General features: G+C 36.5%; 1 protein-coding gene across 2 annotated transcripts in view; it reads left to right on the top strand.

Annotated features, from left to right (window-relative positions):
- Positions 1-18,131, top strand: part of ABCA12 (ATP binding cassette subfamily A member 12) — a gene marked incomplete at its 5' end in the record, with an annotated part of 183,049 nt that overhangs the window by 148,493 nt on the left and 16,425 nt on the right. For both annotated transcript variants that reach the window (XM_080668989.1, XM_080668988.1), the window contains 9 exons: positions 155-241; positions 1,019-1,112; positions 4,908-5,035; positions 6,913-7,000; positions 8,755-8,860; positions 13,838-13,892; positions 14,454-14,631; positions 16,168-16,283; positions 17,291-17,450. In XM_080668989.1, coding sequence (XP_080525115.1) covers positions 155-241; positions 1,019-1,112; positions 4,908-5,035; positions 6,913-7,000; positions 8,755-8,860; positions 13,838-13,892; positions 14,454-14,631; positions 16,168-16,283; positions 17,291-17,450 — 1,012 coding nt within the window. The remainder of the gene's footprint in view (positions 1-154; positions 242-1,018; positions 1,113-4,907; positions 5,036-6,912; positions 7,001-8,754; positions 8,861-13,837; positions 13,893-14,453; positions 14,632-16,167; positions 16,284-17,290; positions 17,451-18,131) is intronic.

Below are 18,131 nucleotides of genomic sequence, written 5' to 3'. Positions count from 1 at the left end.
CTTTCCCCCCCTGTGATTAAGTCTTTCTTAGATATTTAAGATAGCAGTCCCATAGAGAGGCTATTTCATTTCCTCAAATTATTCATGAGCATGAGGTTAACATGGGAGACAAGTGAAGGAGTCATGAATTTGTTTCTATCTTTTTATGTTGCAGGAATTCTAACCCAAGCACAGCAGCACTGGTCTCAGCAATGTGGACCTTCCCTGGCATCGACAACATGTGTTTGAACGCCAGTGATATGTGAGTGCTTCTTGTTCTTTTTTTCAAAGTTCTACTTTGTGTGTGCGCATGTGTGTGAGGGTGCGTGAACAAGTGGATGTGTAGTATTTGGCTGGAGGAGGGCAGTACACTGATAGAAATGTGTTTAATGGATATTATCTATCTCCTTTAGTTCATTCCCTGGCCATGCTGTAATAATAAACAGTAGATGCTTTATGACTTGTAAAGCTCTTTTGTGTACATGTTTTCATTTAACAATCAATACAGTCCTGTGAAGTATTAATCCCATTTTTAAGATGAAGAAACTGAGGCTCCTAGGGACTAAGATTCTTTCATAAAGAAATTTAGGTAGGAAGTTGTATAGCTAAAGCTGAGACCCAAGTCTTGACTCCAATTCCCATGCTTTTGCACTTTGTAGTGTTGCTTATTCAAACTTCCAAGATAGTACACAACACATGTAAGCCTGACATTAATGCATCATTTTGCTAAAGTATCCCCTTCCTGTCAGAGGAGAGAATGGAAAGAACCAAGACAAGAAAGGGGTCAAAAAAACACTTCCTGCCATATTAGGACAATTCTGTGAGCTTTGGTTTTAACGCTGTTTAATTACTAAGTGCTCTCCATTAACTCCCCGAAAATGTCAGATTACTTGAAAATGGTAGTGCAATATACATTCAAGTAATAAAAAATCAGTAAGCTGTACAGGACCTGAATTCAATAACTAACACTCTCTCCTATGCTCATGCATAAATATGAGAACACACACATACCTCATTTCAATATCAATTTTACTTGCAGGAGCTGTTTAGAAAAAGACAGTCTGGGAAAATGGAACAGCAGTGGAGAACGGATCAGCAACTTTGGAGTTTGCTCTTGCTCGGAAAATGTCCAGGTAAGATGAAATTCTTAGTGAAGTAGGAAAAAGAAAAGAATAAATATCAAAACTTGAAAGATATATCTAGGTTACCAAAGAGTCAGTATAATTTAATTTTATGGAAGCTAGTAGCTCAGAGATGTGGACCTGGGCAGCTAAAAAATATTGGCTTTGAACTTCAGGTCACTGTTGTAAATCCATTTCAGGACAAATTTCCAAGGGTAGGTAATTCTATGACAATCTTCATGGAAACTAACCAAAGATGAATTTTTGGTTTCAGTTCAGTTCTAACCAGAAAGCTCTATATTTCATACAACACAATGGCACCATAACTGTCATATTTGAAAACACAGCAAGACTGCCACTGTAGTGGTCAGCTGGGAAGTCAGTAATGTGGAAGTTCAAAACAGAGCTCCTTTGCCTCTAAGCAACACCTCCAGAATGCAAGAAAAATCCATGCCCTGAAAGAAACAGGAAAGATTGCCCAATTATCACTTACCCTATCTCTATGCTATGGATACACACCTTAGGCCTATCAATTCAATAAGCTTTTAAGAAAACCAAATTCACTGGGGAAATTAAATGTAGCTGAAGAAGAGAGATCACTATTAGTCTCTGAGAGTCACTATGTTATCAGCTTACTTCCCCACGGGGAAGAATCTAGCAATATTCTCTACAAAGTGTCATAGGATTGTACCCTGAACTATCTTTGTAAAAGATGTTAGAATGAAAATGTTTCTTGTAAATGCAACCTGTTTTTGTGTTTTCATGCAAGACAATTGCTAACAGTAAAAGCTGGGGTTCAATAGGCATCTTTTGGGATTTTTGCATATTTAAATATTAGCCTTACCCCTTACTTAAAAGAGTTTTCTAATCCCGCCTCTAATCTATCTAATGTGGAAGACCATGTGTGGTACTAGCCTCAAGGTGTGGCACATTGTATGAAGGGATGGAAGGAAAAACTAGAAAAGTGCTAGGCTTTCCCAAACTACAGTTCAAGGTAGTGAAACATGGGAAGCTACAATGAAAAGTAAATAGAAAGTGCAGAAAGTTAGAAGCATAAAAATAAGTGATTAAAACTAAGCTCTGAGATTGGTTAATAGTCATGTACCAAAGCACTTAAACAAATGTGTGATTATAATGTAAGATGTAACAATGGGCAGACTGGGTGAAGGGTCTGCAGGGACCCTGGAATATATGTACTTTTCATTTTGGAATAATTTTATATTTATACTAGAGGCCCTGTGCATGAATTCGTGCACCAGTGGGGTCCCTCAGCCTGGCCTGTGGGATCTGGCTGAAACTGGCTCTCTGACATCCCCTGAGGGGTCCTGGATTGTGAGAGGGCCCAGGCCAGGCCGAGGGACCCACCGGTGCATGACTGGGGCTGGGGAGGGACACAGGAGGTTAGCCAGCTGGAGAGGAACCACAAGAGGGCTCCAGGGCGTGTCCTGATCAGCTGGACCCCAGCAGCAAGCTAACCTACTGGTTGGAGCATCTGCCCCCTGGTGGTCAGTGCACGTCATAGCGAGCAATTGAGCAACCTTAGCATATCATTAGCATATTATGCTTTGATTGGTTAAACAGCCAACTGGATGGTGGGACACAACATATTAGGCTTTTATTATATAGAATGTGTAAATATTAGATTTATACTTATAGGAAATTATTTTGGATTTTGATTTAGATACATGTAAAATTGAGCTCTGACACCTAAGTTTGGTACTTTAAAACTAATATAACTCGAACTTTTGTTTTTTTAATCCTCACCCAAGGACATGCTTTTTATTGACTTTAGAGAGTGAGGAAGGGGGGGAGAGAGAGAAGGAGAGTGAGAGAGAGGTGAGAGAGAAACATTGATTGGTTGCTTCCTGACCAGGGATTGAACCCTTAGCCTAGGTATGTGCCCTGAATGGGAATTGAACCCACAACCTTTTGGTGTTTGAGATGAAGCTCCAACCCAACTGAGCAACCTGGCCAGGGCAATAACTCAAACTTTCCATCCACTTCTATTAGACCCTGAGAACATAAGTCTGCTAATGTTATCTTTTCAATTTGGGGCAAACATTTTTTTCTTCCCTGTGAATTATTGAGGGAATTTTGAGTCATCTTAGTGTTCAGTGTTGTTCTCCAAATATATCAAGCTTGTCAGTACAGTAAAAGAAAAATCACACATTAGTTGTGTTATTTTTTTACTTCAAGTGAACCCTAAACTCAAGTATAAGCTATCTCCATATAATAACTATTTGTTCTAATTCCTTGGCCTAGGCAAGATGCCTTCCTTTTCAAAGCTCTTTAAAGTCAGGGAGTAGTCAATTAATATTTGACAAAGGAAGCAAGAGCATACGATGGAGTCAAGACAGTTTCTTCAATAAATGGTGTTGGGAAATTTGGTCAGATACATGCAAAAAAATGAAACTAGAACACCAACTTACACCATACACAAAAATAAACTCAAAATTGCTAAAGGACTTAAATGTAAGATGAGAAAACATAAAAATGTCAGAAAGCTTCATAGGCAGCAAAATATCAGACATATGTCATAGCAATATCTTTATCGATACAGCTCCTAGGGCAATAGAGACTAAAGAGAAAATAAACAAATGGAACTACATCAAAATAAAAAGCTTCTACACAGCAAAATAAACCATAAACAAAATAACAAGAAAGCCCACTGCATGGGAGAACATATTTGCCAATGCTATTTCAGATAAGGGTTTAATCTCCAAAATTTACAGAGAACTCATACAACTTAACAAAAGAAAGATAAACAATCCAATAAAAAATGGACAAAAAACCTATAGAGACACTTTTCAAAAGAGGACATACAGAAGGCTGAGAGACATATGAAAACATGCTCAAAGACTAATCATCCAAGAGATACAAATCAAAACAACAATGAGATACCATCTCACACCTTCAGAATGGCTATCATCAACAAATCAACAAAGGACAAGTGCTGGAGAGGATGTGGAGAAAAAGGAACCCTCTTGCACTGCTGGTAGGAATGCAGACTGGTGCAGCCACTGTGGAAAACAGTATGGAGTTGCTCAAAAAATTAAAAATGGAAATCCCCGTTTACCCAGTAATCCCACTTCTAGGACTATATCCCAAGAAACCAAAAACACCAATGAGAACGAATATATGCACCTCTATGTTCATAGCAGCACAATTTACAATAGCTAAGATTTGGAAACAGCCTAAGTGCCCATCAGCAAATGAGTAGATTAAAAAACAGTGGTATATCTACACAATGGAATACTATGCCACTATAGAAAAGAAGGAACTTTTACCATTTGCAACAGCATGGATGGAACTGGAAAACATTATGCTAAGAGAAATAAGCCAGTCAGAGAAAGATCAATATCATATGATCTCACTCATATGTGGGATATAATAATCAACATAAACTGATGAACAAAAATAGATCCAGAGACAAATGGCGGTGGGGCGGGGGTTTAGAGATCAACCAAAGGACTTGTATGCATGCATATTAGCATGACCAATGGACACAGACACTGGGGCAGTGGGGGCTTGCCCTCAGGAGTGGGAGTGGCTGGGGGGTTCAACTGAGGAAAAAAGGGGGCATATGCAATACTTTAAACAATTTAAAAAAAGGAAACAGGTGAAATTACATGCAATAAATATAAAAGGTAGTTAAAAAATTTTAAAAAAATCAAGTCAGGGAGCAGAGGTCACACTCCATCAGCTACAATAATAGACAGGTGATGAGACTGAAGGTCCTTGACATTGTCTATTTGATTTGCACTGCACTGGCCAGAAAAGAACTTAACTTTTAACTTTATTTTTCAGGAATGTCCTAAGTTTAACTACTCTCCACCTCACAGAAGAACTTATTCTTCCCAAGTAATTTATGACCTCACTGGGCACCGCTTGGAAAATTATCTTATATCAACTGCTAATGAGTTTATGCAAAAAAGGTAAAAATACTCTGTTTATAACATTTAATTGAGCATATCTTGCTTTTTAATTTTAATGGTAATTGCCTTCTGAACTTGAGGCAATAGATACACATGTCTATTGATTTTTTACATAGTTAAATTATCTGCTTTATCTAAACAGCTTTATGTATTAATATTTAAGTAATGACTAAATTAGGATTCATTTGCGCAAATTAAAAACCATTGGGGTTTGTTTGTTGTTTTTTTTTGGCCTCGAAAATGTATTGTAAAATTTATACACTTTTTTTTCCTGAAGCAAAAGAGAAGTTATTGACTGTATTATGCCAACTTGGAGAATTTCAAGGCATTGCTTCCCATGACACATGGCCTTAGTTTCAATATGCAGATCTCTGCATGTGCATAAAATGTGCACCTCAAGGTCCCTGGACAAATACCTAAGTCACTTGAGCATTTTCTATGAATGTAAGATTGGTAGGCTTGCATTTGCAAAAACATGGAGGGACCTGGAGGACACTAAACTAAGTGAAATGAGCCAAACACAGAAAGACAAATACTGCGTGATTTCGCTTATATGTGAAATGTAAAATAGACTCATAGAGGGAGTAGAATGGCGGTTGCTAGAGTTTGCGGAGAGGGGGAGAAGGGGAGATGCTGCTCAAGGATATAACAGTGTCAAGATGAATAGATTCTGGAGATCAATGGACAGCACTGTGACAAGGTTAACAATACTGTATTGTATACTTGAAATTTGCCAAGAGGATAGACCGTAAGATTTCTCAGTACATATTCATACAACACACACAAAGAAAATGGTAACTATGTGAGGTGATGGATATATTAATTAGCTTGATTGTGGTGATTATTTCACAATGTATACACATATCAAAACCTCAAGTTGTATACCTTAAATACATATAATTTTTTATTTGTCACTATACCTCAATAAAGCTAGGGATGTGGGAGTTGGTGGGCTTGCAATAGCTACTATTTTCTCCTCTTTTCCATTTTCTCCCACTTTTATTTCTCAATGTACATAAAAGACTAATATTAGCTCTAAAGTAATCCTTCCAAAAATTTTCTGGTCAGAGATACATGTAAATATTGTCAACAAAATTGGGTTAATTATTAAAAAACTGTTCTAAAACCTATTTTTTTAAAAAGTGAACAATACACTATAGTGTTCTTTACATACCAAAACTATAGTGCTGTGACCACATTTAAGATGACAGCCACAAGATTATACCACCATGACTGTATTATTATTTATTTAACCTAACCCCTATTGGGACATTTAAACTAATCTATTACTTAAATAGCTACTTGGATTTGTTAAATCCACTTTTTTATTATTAAGAGACCATGAACTGATGGGGAGTTACATAATCATAACTCACCTTCAAATATACAGGAAGAAAAAACATACAGCAGCAGGGAACAATCTAAGGGGAAAAGTTGAGAGAATAGAAGAAATGGAGTCACTTGGGAAAAGTTAAAAAGTGATGCTATATCACTGTAGTGCTTGGTTTATAATAAACCTTATTTAAAAAAGGATATTTAAGCTCTAAAGTCTCATGATTTCTGTGATGGTGCAAATCTGGTTATGTTGGAGGAATTGGTTAAATGTAATTTGGTTAAATTGTCATTGGTTTTAAGAATGATTACTCCACATTTGCTATTGTTTAGGACTTTTTATTTCTAGCTATATGTACATTTTAGACTAAAATATGATAAAAACAAATCAATGAAAATGTAAAATATTTATCAGGCAGTATTTATTTTATACCATAAATGTGTTCCTAATGGAAAGAAAAGATTGAGCTCTTAAACATTTTAGATCTATTTATGACTATTTATTTGCTCCACTCAATAAATATAAATTTTATTATTTTACACAGATATGGAGGTTGGAGTTTTGGGCTGCCTTTGACTAACGACCTTCGTTTCGATGTAACAGCAGTTCCAGCCAATAGAACACTTGCCAAGGTAAATTATAAAGTTTCTTCTGGGATGTCATAGAAATGAGAATGTGAACTTGAAATGTTCAAGCGTTTCCATGAGGTAAAAACAAAACATGGGCATAATCCATTTGAAAAGCAGTTTGGGGTAATACATACCCCATTACACAGTGATTTCAGTCCTGTGTATTTACCCCCGGGAAACACGTACACATAAGTACCAGGATATATATACAAGTGTGTGCATACTAGTATTTCTCATATTAGCCCAAAATACAACTCCAAGTGTCCATATACAGTAGAATACACAAATAAATTACTATGTGTTTATTCAATTGACCTTTTAGCAATGGAAATGAAAAAACTCCAAAGTGTTATATAATACACAGGCTAAATTTCCCAAACTTTATTAATAAGCAGAAGAAAAGACAAAAAGGAATACATAACTATAATTGCATTCACTGTAGACATTGAGAATCGGCAACCCTCCATCCTACTGTTTACTAGTAGGGGCAAGAGAATTATGATTTGGAGGGACAAAGAGGGTCAGGGAGAAGTTATTCTGGATGCTGGCGAGTTTTGTTTCTCAGCCTGAGTGATGGATCAATGGGTGTACTGCCTTTATAATTTTTTGTTAAACTATATGTTAATGTTTTATTTATATTTTATTGTGTTGTGTCATATTTAGCCTTGTTTCTTACAGAGCATGGACAGTTAACAGAATTTGAAGGAGATTTAAAAAATACTGTTGGCTCTTTTTTCTTCTAGATTATACTTATGTTTTGAAACAAGCACGAGTCACAGGATCACACACATATGATCAAACTTATGATCCATGGTAGTCTTAGAGAGTTTCAGTTGCCCTTCCCGTACTTCACTTTAGGTTGAAAGAGACATATACAAACTTGGGGAAGTGGAGAACTAACATTCATTTAGTTATTGTTATAAACCAAGCACTAGCATCACCTGTTATACAAGCTACCTAATTCCATCCTCACAACATCTCTATAAGATAGATATTGGGTCTATTTTAGCTGGTTTCCACAAGGTCATAGTGCAAGTGAAAAGTAAGTAATAATAATGAATATTTGAGTGCCATCCCCTTTTGTTCCTTTCCTCCCTCTCTCAACACCATAAATATACTTGCATAAACAAAGGAGTAGTAATATTAAATAATTTCTCTGTAAATCAGATTTTAAATTTTAAATTATTGACTGGGTTTCTTGAATAGCGGTCCACCAGTATTTTAAGTCACTCTGTATTTGACATAGAAAGTAAAGGAACTCACTTCTTTGTGGATTATAACTAGGAATAGAGAGTTAGTGGGGGAATTTCAAGGTTATCAGTCTTGTTGCTAAGACTGATGCTTGCATATATGTTTAATTTTTTTCTACAGCCTGATATATGCCATGTGTTTTTATTATATTTTGAGAGCCAACATGCCTCAGTTTTAGTCTGAGACTCACTATAAATCAGCTTCAGAGATGAAGATAATAACACTCTCTTCAGTTTATTTAAAGCTGGAGCTACAGAGATCAGGATAACTAATAACTTACCATACAGAAAAATACTACTTTCCCAACCGCTGTCCATCACTGAATTGGAAACTTAGAGGTCTGTGGTCCACACTCTGGGGGATGGTTCATAATCTTCCAAGATAAAATAAGCTCTTAGGAATTGGTACTCTTATTTTAAATACAAATTCTGTAGGCTGTCAGGTGTAAAGACAGCCTAATTTATTGAAACACAATTCTGATCTTGCCTTCTTTTGGAATTGAACAGGTGTGGTATGATCCAGAAGGCTATCACTCCCTTCCAGCTTACCTCAACAGCCTGAATAATTTCCTCCTGCGACTTAACATGTCAAAATATGATGCTGCCCGACACGGTAAAGTTACTTACACAGAGCTTCTTGTATTGCACCTTTTGCTACTCTCCGTATAAAAATTCATGTTAGATCCCATTTTCTCCCCGTAGCAGGAATTTTATGGTACCTAAATCACAGATCTTTAAAAGGAGTTTAAAGCTACTACTTCCCAACTGCCACCAGATGGAAAGTTTGGGATAATACCCTTAACTTCAATTTAGTTTCTCATTTATCAATTCAGGAGAGTCATGCTTCACCCTTATTTCTGCTTTCACACCTACTAGTTATATCTCAGAGGAAAATATTTTATAACTAGTTACTTGAATATAGGCTAAAAAATAAAAAAAATAATGTCAATAAATACTGAGCACAAATCTAAACATGAGGACAACACATTTAAACTGAACGTTCTATGCTTGACCAAAAGTGTTACCATTAATTGAGACTTACCATATGACGCATGCTTTCTAGGGACTGTGGCTAATCTTTTCAAGCACTCTCTCAGGCTAAGTATCCTTGTTCCCTACTATTTATCTGGGGCTCCAAAGTAGGATTTGAACTCATGCCTGTCTGACTCTTGCCTCTTTATTTTTTAAATACTTCTCTATTCTCAGCCAGCTTTACTTTAGTTGGATTTCCCAAGAGGCTTCCACATAGTTTTAAAAATAGAGTCAATAATTTGAAAGAGACTGATTTATTTTTTTCTAATTCAATTACTGTCCATCAGACTATTTTATTGTCTTAAGCATTGCTCAAATTGTTTTTGCCATATCGATCCTAAAAAATAATAATGATAAAGATAAAGATAAAAAAATAGTCTCATATTTGCTGGCTAAGCCTGAGGGCCAGCCCAATAAATGAGCTAACAAATAACCTATTACGCAAAGAGTAAAGATACAACATGTCTTTGAGAAATGCTGAGGCCTACTTTTCTTTCCTCTACTTAAACCTGCTGTTGGGCATAATAGTGTATGCTGTATGTTCTGTGATTGTACCAGTCAACTGTGGATCAAATACTCATTCTAGAAACAGAATCTTTTGCAATCTTCATTTCAGAGAAAACACCATTTTCCCCCAACTGCTTTGGCATTTTCTTAGCAGGAGGAACCATAATGAAACAGCAAGAGATAGATAGTCCTGAGATGTGGAGCGTCAGAAAAGGGCAGAGTCAAAGTGGTAAATTAAGTGAGATGGTGACTAAAGCCAGCTGAGTATAACCTGGTTTGAAATACTATGGAACACTTGACTTTCAGTAGGATGTATTATTCAGAGCAAAAGACATTTGTTGCTGTGACAGGTAATGAAAGTGTAAAAGCTATAGAAATGACTAAGGGAAATGTAGCAAAGGTGTATAGGTGAGAACAAGAGACCAGTGCGCTTTTGAAGGGTCAGCTATTGAAATCTGTATTCAGTTTTCATTTATTCCTAGTGTTCTTTACCAAGAACAAAGCAATCTGAATCATCCTGGACTCCAGCAGGCTAGTTATGACTCTTACCACTATATTTTTAAAAATCTTTGTCATTGAAAGTATTACAGATGTCCCCCTGATTCCCCCCATTAACCCCCTCCACCCTGCTCTGGCCCCCTCCCCACCTACCACTGTATTTTTAAGTTACAGAATATAAAGAATTAAGAATTCTGGATCATACATTTTACATTGACCCTAAAAATAAATTTATTTTTAATTTAAAAATAAGGCTTAGCTTGAATTATATTTTGTAATTAACTTTTCTTACATAGACTTATGTAAGGGGGAGAGTAGCCTCCCTCCCTCTCTGGAAAAAGTTTGATTTTTTTTAAAAGAAAAAAAATTCATGTCATCCCAAAATACCTTTGTTATTTTATAATGCATGTGTAGGGTCTGGCATGGCAATACTGTCTATAAAAATTAACTCAACTATTCTCCTGCCACCCCCATCCCACTACTCTAGTTGTTTTAAAGCATTTTTGTTGGAGTCTACATGAACTGGGACTTTGCTTTAGCTGTTAAATTGATTTTCTTTGAGTTCTCACATTCTATTTAAAATCTTTTAATTAACTTTCCTTTATAATGTCAATATCTATTATATTCATATGGTTTCCTCTCATGGTTAATTACACATGAAAATTCTGTTCTTGCTTCCCAAGGAATATTGTTTTTACTAACAAATATTATACAATAAGGCTTTTTTTCAGAATAACTGACACACTGTTCTCAACCCCCTGGTGTTTATTCTTACCTTTTATTGCGGTAGTAACAATGGTCAAAAGGAAATATCTCATTTTAGGTTTACAACTAGAGAAACACCATAAAATATGTTACTTTGAAAAATATTTTTAATAGATTTTTAGAGAGAGGAATGGAGAGGGAAAGAGAGAGAGAGAAATATCTATGTGAGAGCGAAACATCTCAGCTGCCTCCTGCATGACCTGACCAGGAATCAAACCAGCAACCTTTTGGTACACAGGACAACACCCAACCAAGTTAGCCACACCAGCCAGAGTTAAAATGTGTTACTTTTAGTGTGTATTGGATGTGGAAGAAATAGTTGAAATTTTAAGATTGACTAGATTTAATAACCATTTATTGACTAATCGCTGTACTCAAAACATTGTGCTGGATGCTGTAGAACCCCAGAGAAGATTTTGGTATAGATCCCCAACCCTGACACATTTACTTGACCTTTCAGCTAATAATATATATGAAAACAATTGCACCATATTTTATAGTGGGCTAAATGTATTTGCAAAGATTCCTCTAGAGTACTTTTTGATTCTGAAGCACAAAGCAGAAAATTTTTTTAAAAGGTTTTCCCATGCCTATACTATAGTTTAACAATTAGGTTTATGTAGGGTCCCAAAGAAAACTGAATCTCAGTAAAAAGAAAGCCCATTAATTTACACACACACAAAATAAAAAAGAAAATTTTATTCCCCCAGTGATGTGATTAAAGTTCTAGGCAAAACTGGTTATGGTTGTTAGTATCTCTGTTTTACTTCAACTACATACTTTTTTCTTTACTATATAACAATTTCTGAATTCAATTTAAAAGCATGCCACATTCTACTTAATAAAAATGATGAATTCAAGCTAATTAAGAGAATATCACTCTAGAATAAATAATAATAAAAATAATTTCTATAATATTTGGATGCTGTGAATGGGGCCTTAATATCTGGTGCAGCCACTGTGGAGAATAGTATGTAGTGTCCTCAAAAAACTAAAAATGGAACTCCCATTTGACCCAGTGATCTCACTTCTAGGAATATATCCCAAGAAACTAGAAACACCAATTAGAAAGGACATATGCACCCCTATGTTCATAGCAGCACAATTTACAATAGCTAAGATTTGGAAACAGCCTAAGTGCCCATCAGCAGATGAGTGGGTTAAAAAACTGTGGTACATATACACAATGGAATACTACGCTATGGTAAAAAAGGAGTTCTTACCATTTGCAACAGCATGGATGGAACTAGAGAGCATTATGCTAAGTGAAATAAGCCAGGCAGAGAAAGATAAGTATCACATAATCTCACTCATTTATGGAATATAATGAACAACATAAACTGATGAACAAAAATAGATCCAGAGACAAAGAAACATCGATCAGACCATTAAACCTCAGAGGGAATATAGGGGAGGGTGGGGGTAAGGGGGAGAGATCAACCAAAGGACTTGTATGCATGCATATGAGCCTAACCAATGGACACAGACAACAGGGGGGTGAAAGCATGAGGGGAATATAGGGGGGTACTGGGGGAATAAGGACACATATGTAACACCGTAATCAATAAAGAAATTTTTAAAAAAGGGTAATATGCTAATTGACCGTACCTTCGCAATGCCCACCAGCCAATCAGGAGTGAATATGCAAATTAACCCAACAAAGATGGTGGGTTAATTTACATCTGCAGGCGCTGAGTGGCTGGGGATGGAGCGGGATGGTTGCGTCGTTGCCATGGTGATGATGCAGGCGTTCCGCACCACCCAACCGCTCAGAGCCTCTGGGCAGTGTGGGAAGGCAGAAAGGTGGCTCTGGCCAGAGCGAAGGCAGTGCTGGCAGCCAGGGGAACGAAGGCCCATTCTTGCATGAATCTTCATTCATGTATCGGGCCACTAGTACTAATATAATGAACACATGCTATATGAGAATAAGTGAGAAAGTCCTACCTAAGCTAATGAATATGTGTTTAGGGGATATCTTCCTTCCAGTTTCTACCATTCTTTTCCAAAGTTACTCAGGCAGTATAGACCTTACCTTCACAATGTGGTCCTTTAGGAAACTGTTGACAGCCCATTTTGACTCTGGCTAGCCAACATCTTCTAAGGAAGAGGGGAAAAAAACTTTGCTTCTAACTCCAAAAGTGAAACCAACTGTGAGAGAACCCAATAATTTAGGATCATATTGGAATTAAGTGACTACTTTTCTGAAGCCAGCTAGTTTCTCTGAGTCTTCCTAGATTTTTATGTCCCAATGAAAATCCCTGAAGGGGTGGCTGAGGCTCCAAGCCCTACTGTGGTAGAATTCCAGAACAATAGGCATCTTAGAAATAAACAGAAGGAGGGATTGATCCTCTCAAGTACAATATTTCCACACCACAGCCAATAGCACGATGAAGAAGGAAGGGGGTGGTAAGTGTCTGTTCTTCAGGAGATCCTCATATAATTGGTCTCCCTTAGAGTTGCTTCTTTATATGCCAATAATTTCTGAAGTACAGCCAAGAGGAGAAAATAGAAAACACTTAATTAAATATAATAGAGAGGAAAATGCTATATAAGAAATGTAAACCCCTTCCCTCAAAATTCCATACACGATCTAAAAACTTTTTTCTTTTTATGTCCACTTGTATGTCATTGATAAGATTGGAAGAAAATAATTTTCCTTTAAAAGAGTATCCCTAAAGTAAAATTCTTTAGATCATAACATAAGGAGAAAAGTATTGCATCTTATTCTCTAAAAATTGATATTTCTGATGAACTGAATACCTACTAAAAGAACTGTCTCTTCTTTAAGCCATCATCATGTATAGTCACCCTTATCCAGGCGTGCAAGACCAAGAACAAGCCACGTAAGTGCATATATATGACATGACTACTTCCTCCTGGGCCTACACGAGTCTTTGCACTAAGTATTATAATTGGAAATCACAGTTGTATCTGCATGAATGTCAATCTAGAAAAGCTGGTAATATAAGTCACTGCCTTTTGGAAGTTTCTGAAAGATTGTATAGTGGGCTTGCCAAGTAGTGCTTATTGACTGTAGATGCATAGAATCTGTTGCTTTTGTAAGTCAAGTGCATCAGAGTTTCATCATTTCAATTTCCCTGCATAGCATTTAAGCCCTATTTCTATTCTCAAGAGCTATATAACTCTTGATACACCCCGTAACCCTTGGAGACTGAGGTTTTCTATCAAATATCCCCAGTCAATTCAGATGAGCTAGAGCTACATGTATTCCAGGGTCACAGCCGAGTCATGTAGAGGGTATTATCTAGATGCCTTACAGGAAGACTTATTTGTGTCACAGCCAACTCCTATAGCATTTTGTTGATGATTTTAGTCATGAATCTTTCTGAAAGGAAAAGAGGTTCAAAAATGTATGTGTGCTTTCTTCCTATTGATCACTACAGAATGAGCAGCCTAATCGATATTTTAGTAGCTCTCTCCATCCTGATGGGCTACTCTGTCACTACCGCCAGCTTTGTCACCTATGTTGTAAGGGAGCATCAGACCAAAGCCAAGCAGTTGCAGCACATTTCAGGCATTGGTGTGACATGCTACTGGGTAACAAACTTCATATATGACATGGTGAGTAACTTGTATATTCTCGGGAAGACAGGGTTGATTTTAGTAGAAGATATCAGTTTTAAATTTTAAATTTACTGATGCTAGTTTGTTCATATTATTACCATAAAATAAGTAAATTAAGAAAAAATTCTTTGCATCCGGCTTGTAGTCATCCAATGGTTGGATGATGCGCTAGAGCTACATTTATTCCAGGGTCCCAGAGAAATCCACCTGCTCTCATCTCTGTGGTCTGAGGACCACCCACATCAAATCCCCCAGTACACTTGTTGACGGCAGATTCCAGGGCCCCACTCCAGACACCTTAGATCCCTATCTTGGAAATGGAGCCTGGGAAATATCCACTGTTAACAAAATCCTTCAAGTTAATTTATGCACACTGAAGTTCAAGGGCCATTACTGTGGAGAAACAGAAGCTTCGCAGAACAACCTTGCCCAATGGTACCAAATAATCAAGCTTATACAATTTAATCAACTAATACTGAACATTTCAAAGTAGCAGCCCAGGCAGAATGACACATCGGAGAAGATTAGTAGGAACAATAAAGGATGCATTTTATTGCTAGCCCTCTCATTTGCATAAAGTGATCTCAAAGTTCAGATGGTTTTTCTTGACTCCAAATGTGCCTGTATTGGCCAAAAGCCCAGGATGGGCATGCTTTGCCTGGTGATTATGGTGAAATTGTCTGGGTTGCTGTAGTGATCATTGGCTTAAAGGATTGGAGAGTAATTAACTGCATATCCATTTTGTGAATGTATTTAGTGAGGTCTGAAATGCTTTTGTTGTAGAAGTCAAATCTAAAAGAACAGTAATGATTCCTCTGTACTTAATAGGAACTTTAATGTTAAGAAAGCTTAAAAGTATATACTTCTTTGAAGGGCTGCTAACTATTCAGATTCTGTTGTTCTAAATCTGGTGTTCACTTCAATTTAGAAGATTCTCACCTCCCTCCTCCCCCCACCCCAAATTAAAATGCTGTCTCTTTTATTGTGTGCATCTTGCTGTAAACTCTCAACATTTCATATTTGTGCTTATCAGTAAAACACTGTTCTTTGTTCATATACCTGTGATTCCAAGAATGTGTGGGCCCCGCTGCTCTGCTGTTTGACACAGACTGGCTCACACTGATAACCAAGCCTTAGAAATCAACCATCTGAGAGAGTTCCAGTCTTCAAAATGAAATCAATACTTTGAGGACTGAATCTAATGCCAGGATCGGATGCCTGGCTGTCTTATCTTTCTCACTGAGCTTCTGGCACTGAATCATCCAGTCTCAAGGCCTGGAGGCAGGAACACTAGGGACTCCATGTATATCTATACAGATGAAGGCTGGCTTGACCTCATATTGCAGGAGACAATTTCTAGAGTGAAATCAATGTAAAATAAGCTGAATGTTACCAGCAACAGGAACATCAATAAAAATTTCTTTCTTTAAACATATCTAGGTCAACTTGTTATAGTTGTAAACTATATGGGCTATTAATTTTTCTTTAAAAATACTTGTCATATATTAAACATTATTTTACCTATTCCCGTAGGTCTTCTACTTGGTGCCTGTAGCATTTTCAATTGGTGTCATTGCAATTTTCAAGTTACCTGCTTTCTACAATGGGAACAACCTAGGTGCTGTATCTCTCCTACTCCTGCTGTTTGGGTAAGCTGCAGAGAAAGAATTAACAGAATAAAAATCTCCTAGGCACAAACAAAACCTAAATCTCATTAGCTAATTTGCAATTGCCTTGGGGTTTCATTAGCCATGAGTGATGACTAATAACACATTACGCTTGTAGTTTGTAAAGTACAATACATCGGAACGTGAATGTTGTTATTAATAGAATTACCTGCCATTAATGAGCATTTACTAGGTACCAAGTGCCATGCTTAGCAATTTACATATGTAATTTAATTTACATAAAAGTGGAGGCTTTACAATGATCAGAAACATACGTATATGCATGTATGGATTTGTGTATTAACAAATTTTGAGTATATATAGCATTTATATATATTTACTTTATTTATATTTTTATAGATGTCTAAACCACACACACAATATTCTTTCTATATTAGGGTAATACAGATTGATACAATCAATGCTTAGAGTAACAATTCTTTCTTCCCTGAATGCATGAGTCCTATCCATTCAGTTAGCAATTGCAGCTGGTGAAGGATCTCTTTGTCTCTAGTTCTACTTCATTACCCCAAAGGTTGCTCAAGTATTTGCTCAAAATAAGACAGCCAACTTCTAAGCATATCCTGGTCTGCTTAGTTTGCTTATAATGATACTATTATTTTTCCTCAACTTTAAATTGTAAGATTTATATTGATTAAATCTATATTTTCAAGAAGAAAAAAAGATCTTGCCTAGGTAGTATAATACCATCTCTAGAAGGAATTAATTTAAAATTGTAATGATGTAGGACTGCTCAAGATTCCTTTAAAAAGAGGGTTCTTACTGTCATTTTAAAAACTTCAATTGGATTTCTGTTGTTGTTGCTAAAGAGAAGAATTGTAAAAAGGAGAGATCTAGCTATGTGGTTTGGAAATTCATTCCTAATGTTTATTTTCACTTTGGAACTCCATCTATGTATGTATATATGTATGTGTTTAATAGAGAAAATAATGGAGGCATAATTTTAATTCTTAATTATTAACATATAGGTATGCCACATTTTCTTGGATGTACTTGCTGGCTGGGATCTTCCATGAAACAGGAATGGCTTTCATCACTTATGTCTGCATCAACCTTTTCTTTGGCATCAATTCCATTGTTTCCTTGTCAGTGGTATACTTTCTGTCCAAGGAAAGGCTTAATGATCCGGTAAGGCCTTTTAATAGTCTGCTAAACTTCAATGGATACCTCATATACTTCAACAAATCCAAGGAGGAAAGGTTTTATATAATTTGCATTACCTGAATAGAAAAGAGACATTTCATTAGATTCTATTACATTTAGTAGAGGAGAAACTACAGACTTTTAAAATTCTTTTTAGTCTCCATCTAGGTTAATAACTATAATTGCACTTACCCAGCAACAACACTATTGACATATGATAGGGCTTGAGTGGGTGATAGAGTGAAATCAGGTATCCCACTACAAGAATCATGCAACCAATTAGTCTGCTAAACTTTTCACTTATTAACAAATTTTTATGATATGGTAGTGACAAGGACAATGGCTTAGTCATATGATTGTATGTTAAGATTCATTTCAACATTTATGGAAAAAAAATCCCAATTCATTCCCTTTTGATCATGGGTTGGAGCCTACTTCACTGTAAGCATCGCTTTGCATTCAGAGCCAACAATTATGATTAGTTACAAGGGAAGCACTAACAGTGCCAGGCAATGGAATGGGAAAGAATAGTGAAGAAATTAAGTGAACTGAGGAAGAAACAAGCACACTCCCGGAGGAAGAAGAAAATTCATGAGGAGCATGGCTAGCCCCAAGTGTGAATAATGAGAAAATGAGCCATTTGCTTCTCATTAAGATAGGTTGTCT

The sequence above is a fragment of the Plecotus auritus genome (genome assembly GCF_963455305.1).
Source record: "Plecotus auritus genome assembly, chromosome: 5".
Classification (NCBI taxonomy): domain Eukaryota; kingdom Metazoa; phylum Chordata; class Mammalia; order Chiroptera; family Vespertilionidae; genus Plecotus; species Plecotus auritus.
Note: the sequence above shows the minus strand (reverse complement) of the source record. Positions and strands in the feature narration are given on the sequence as shown.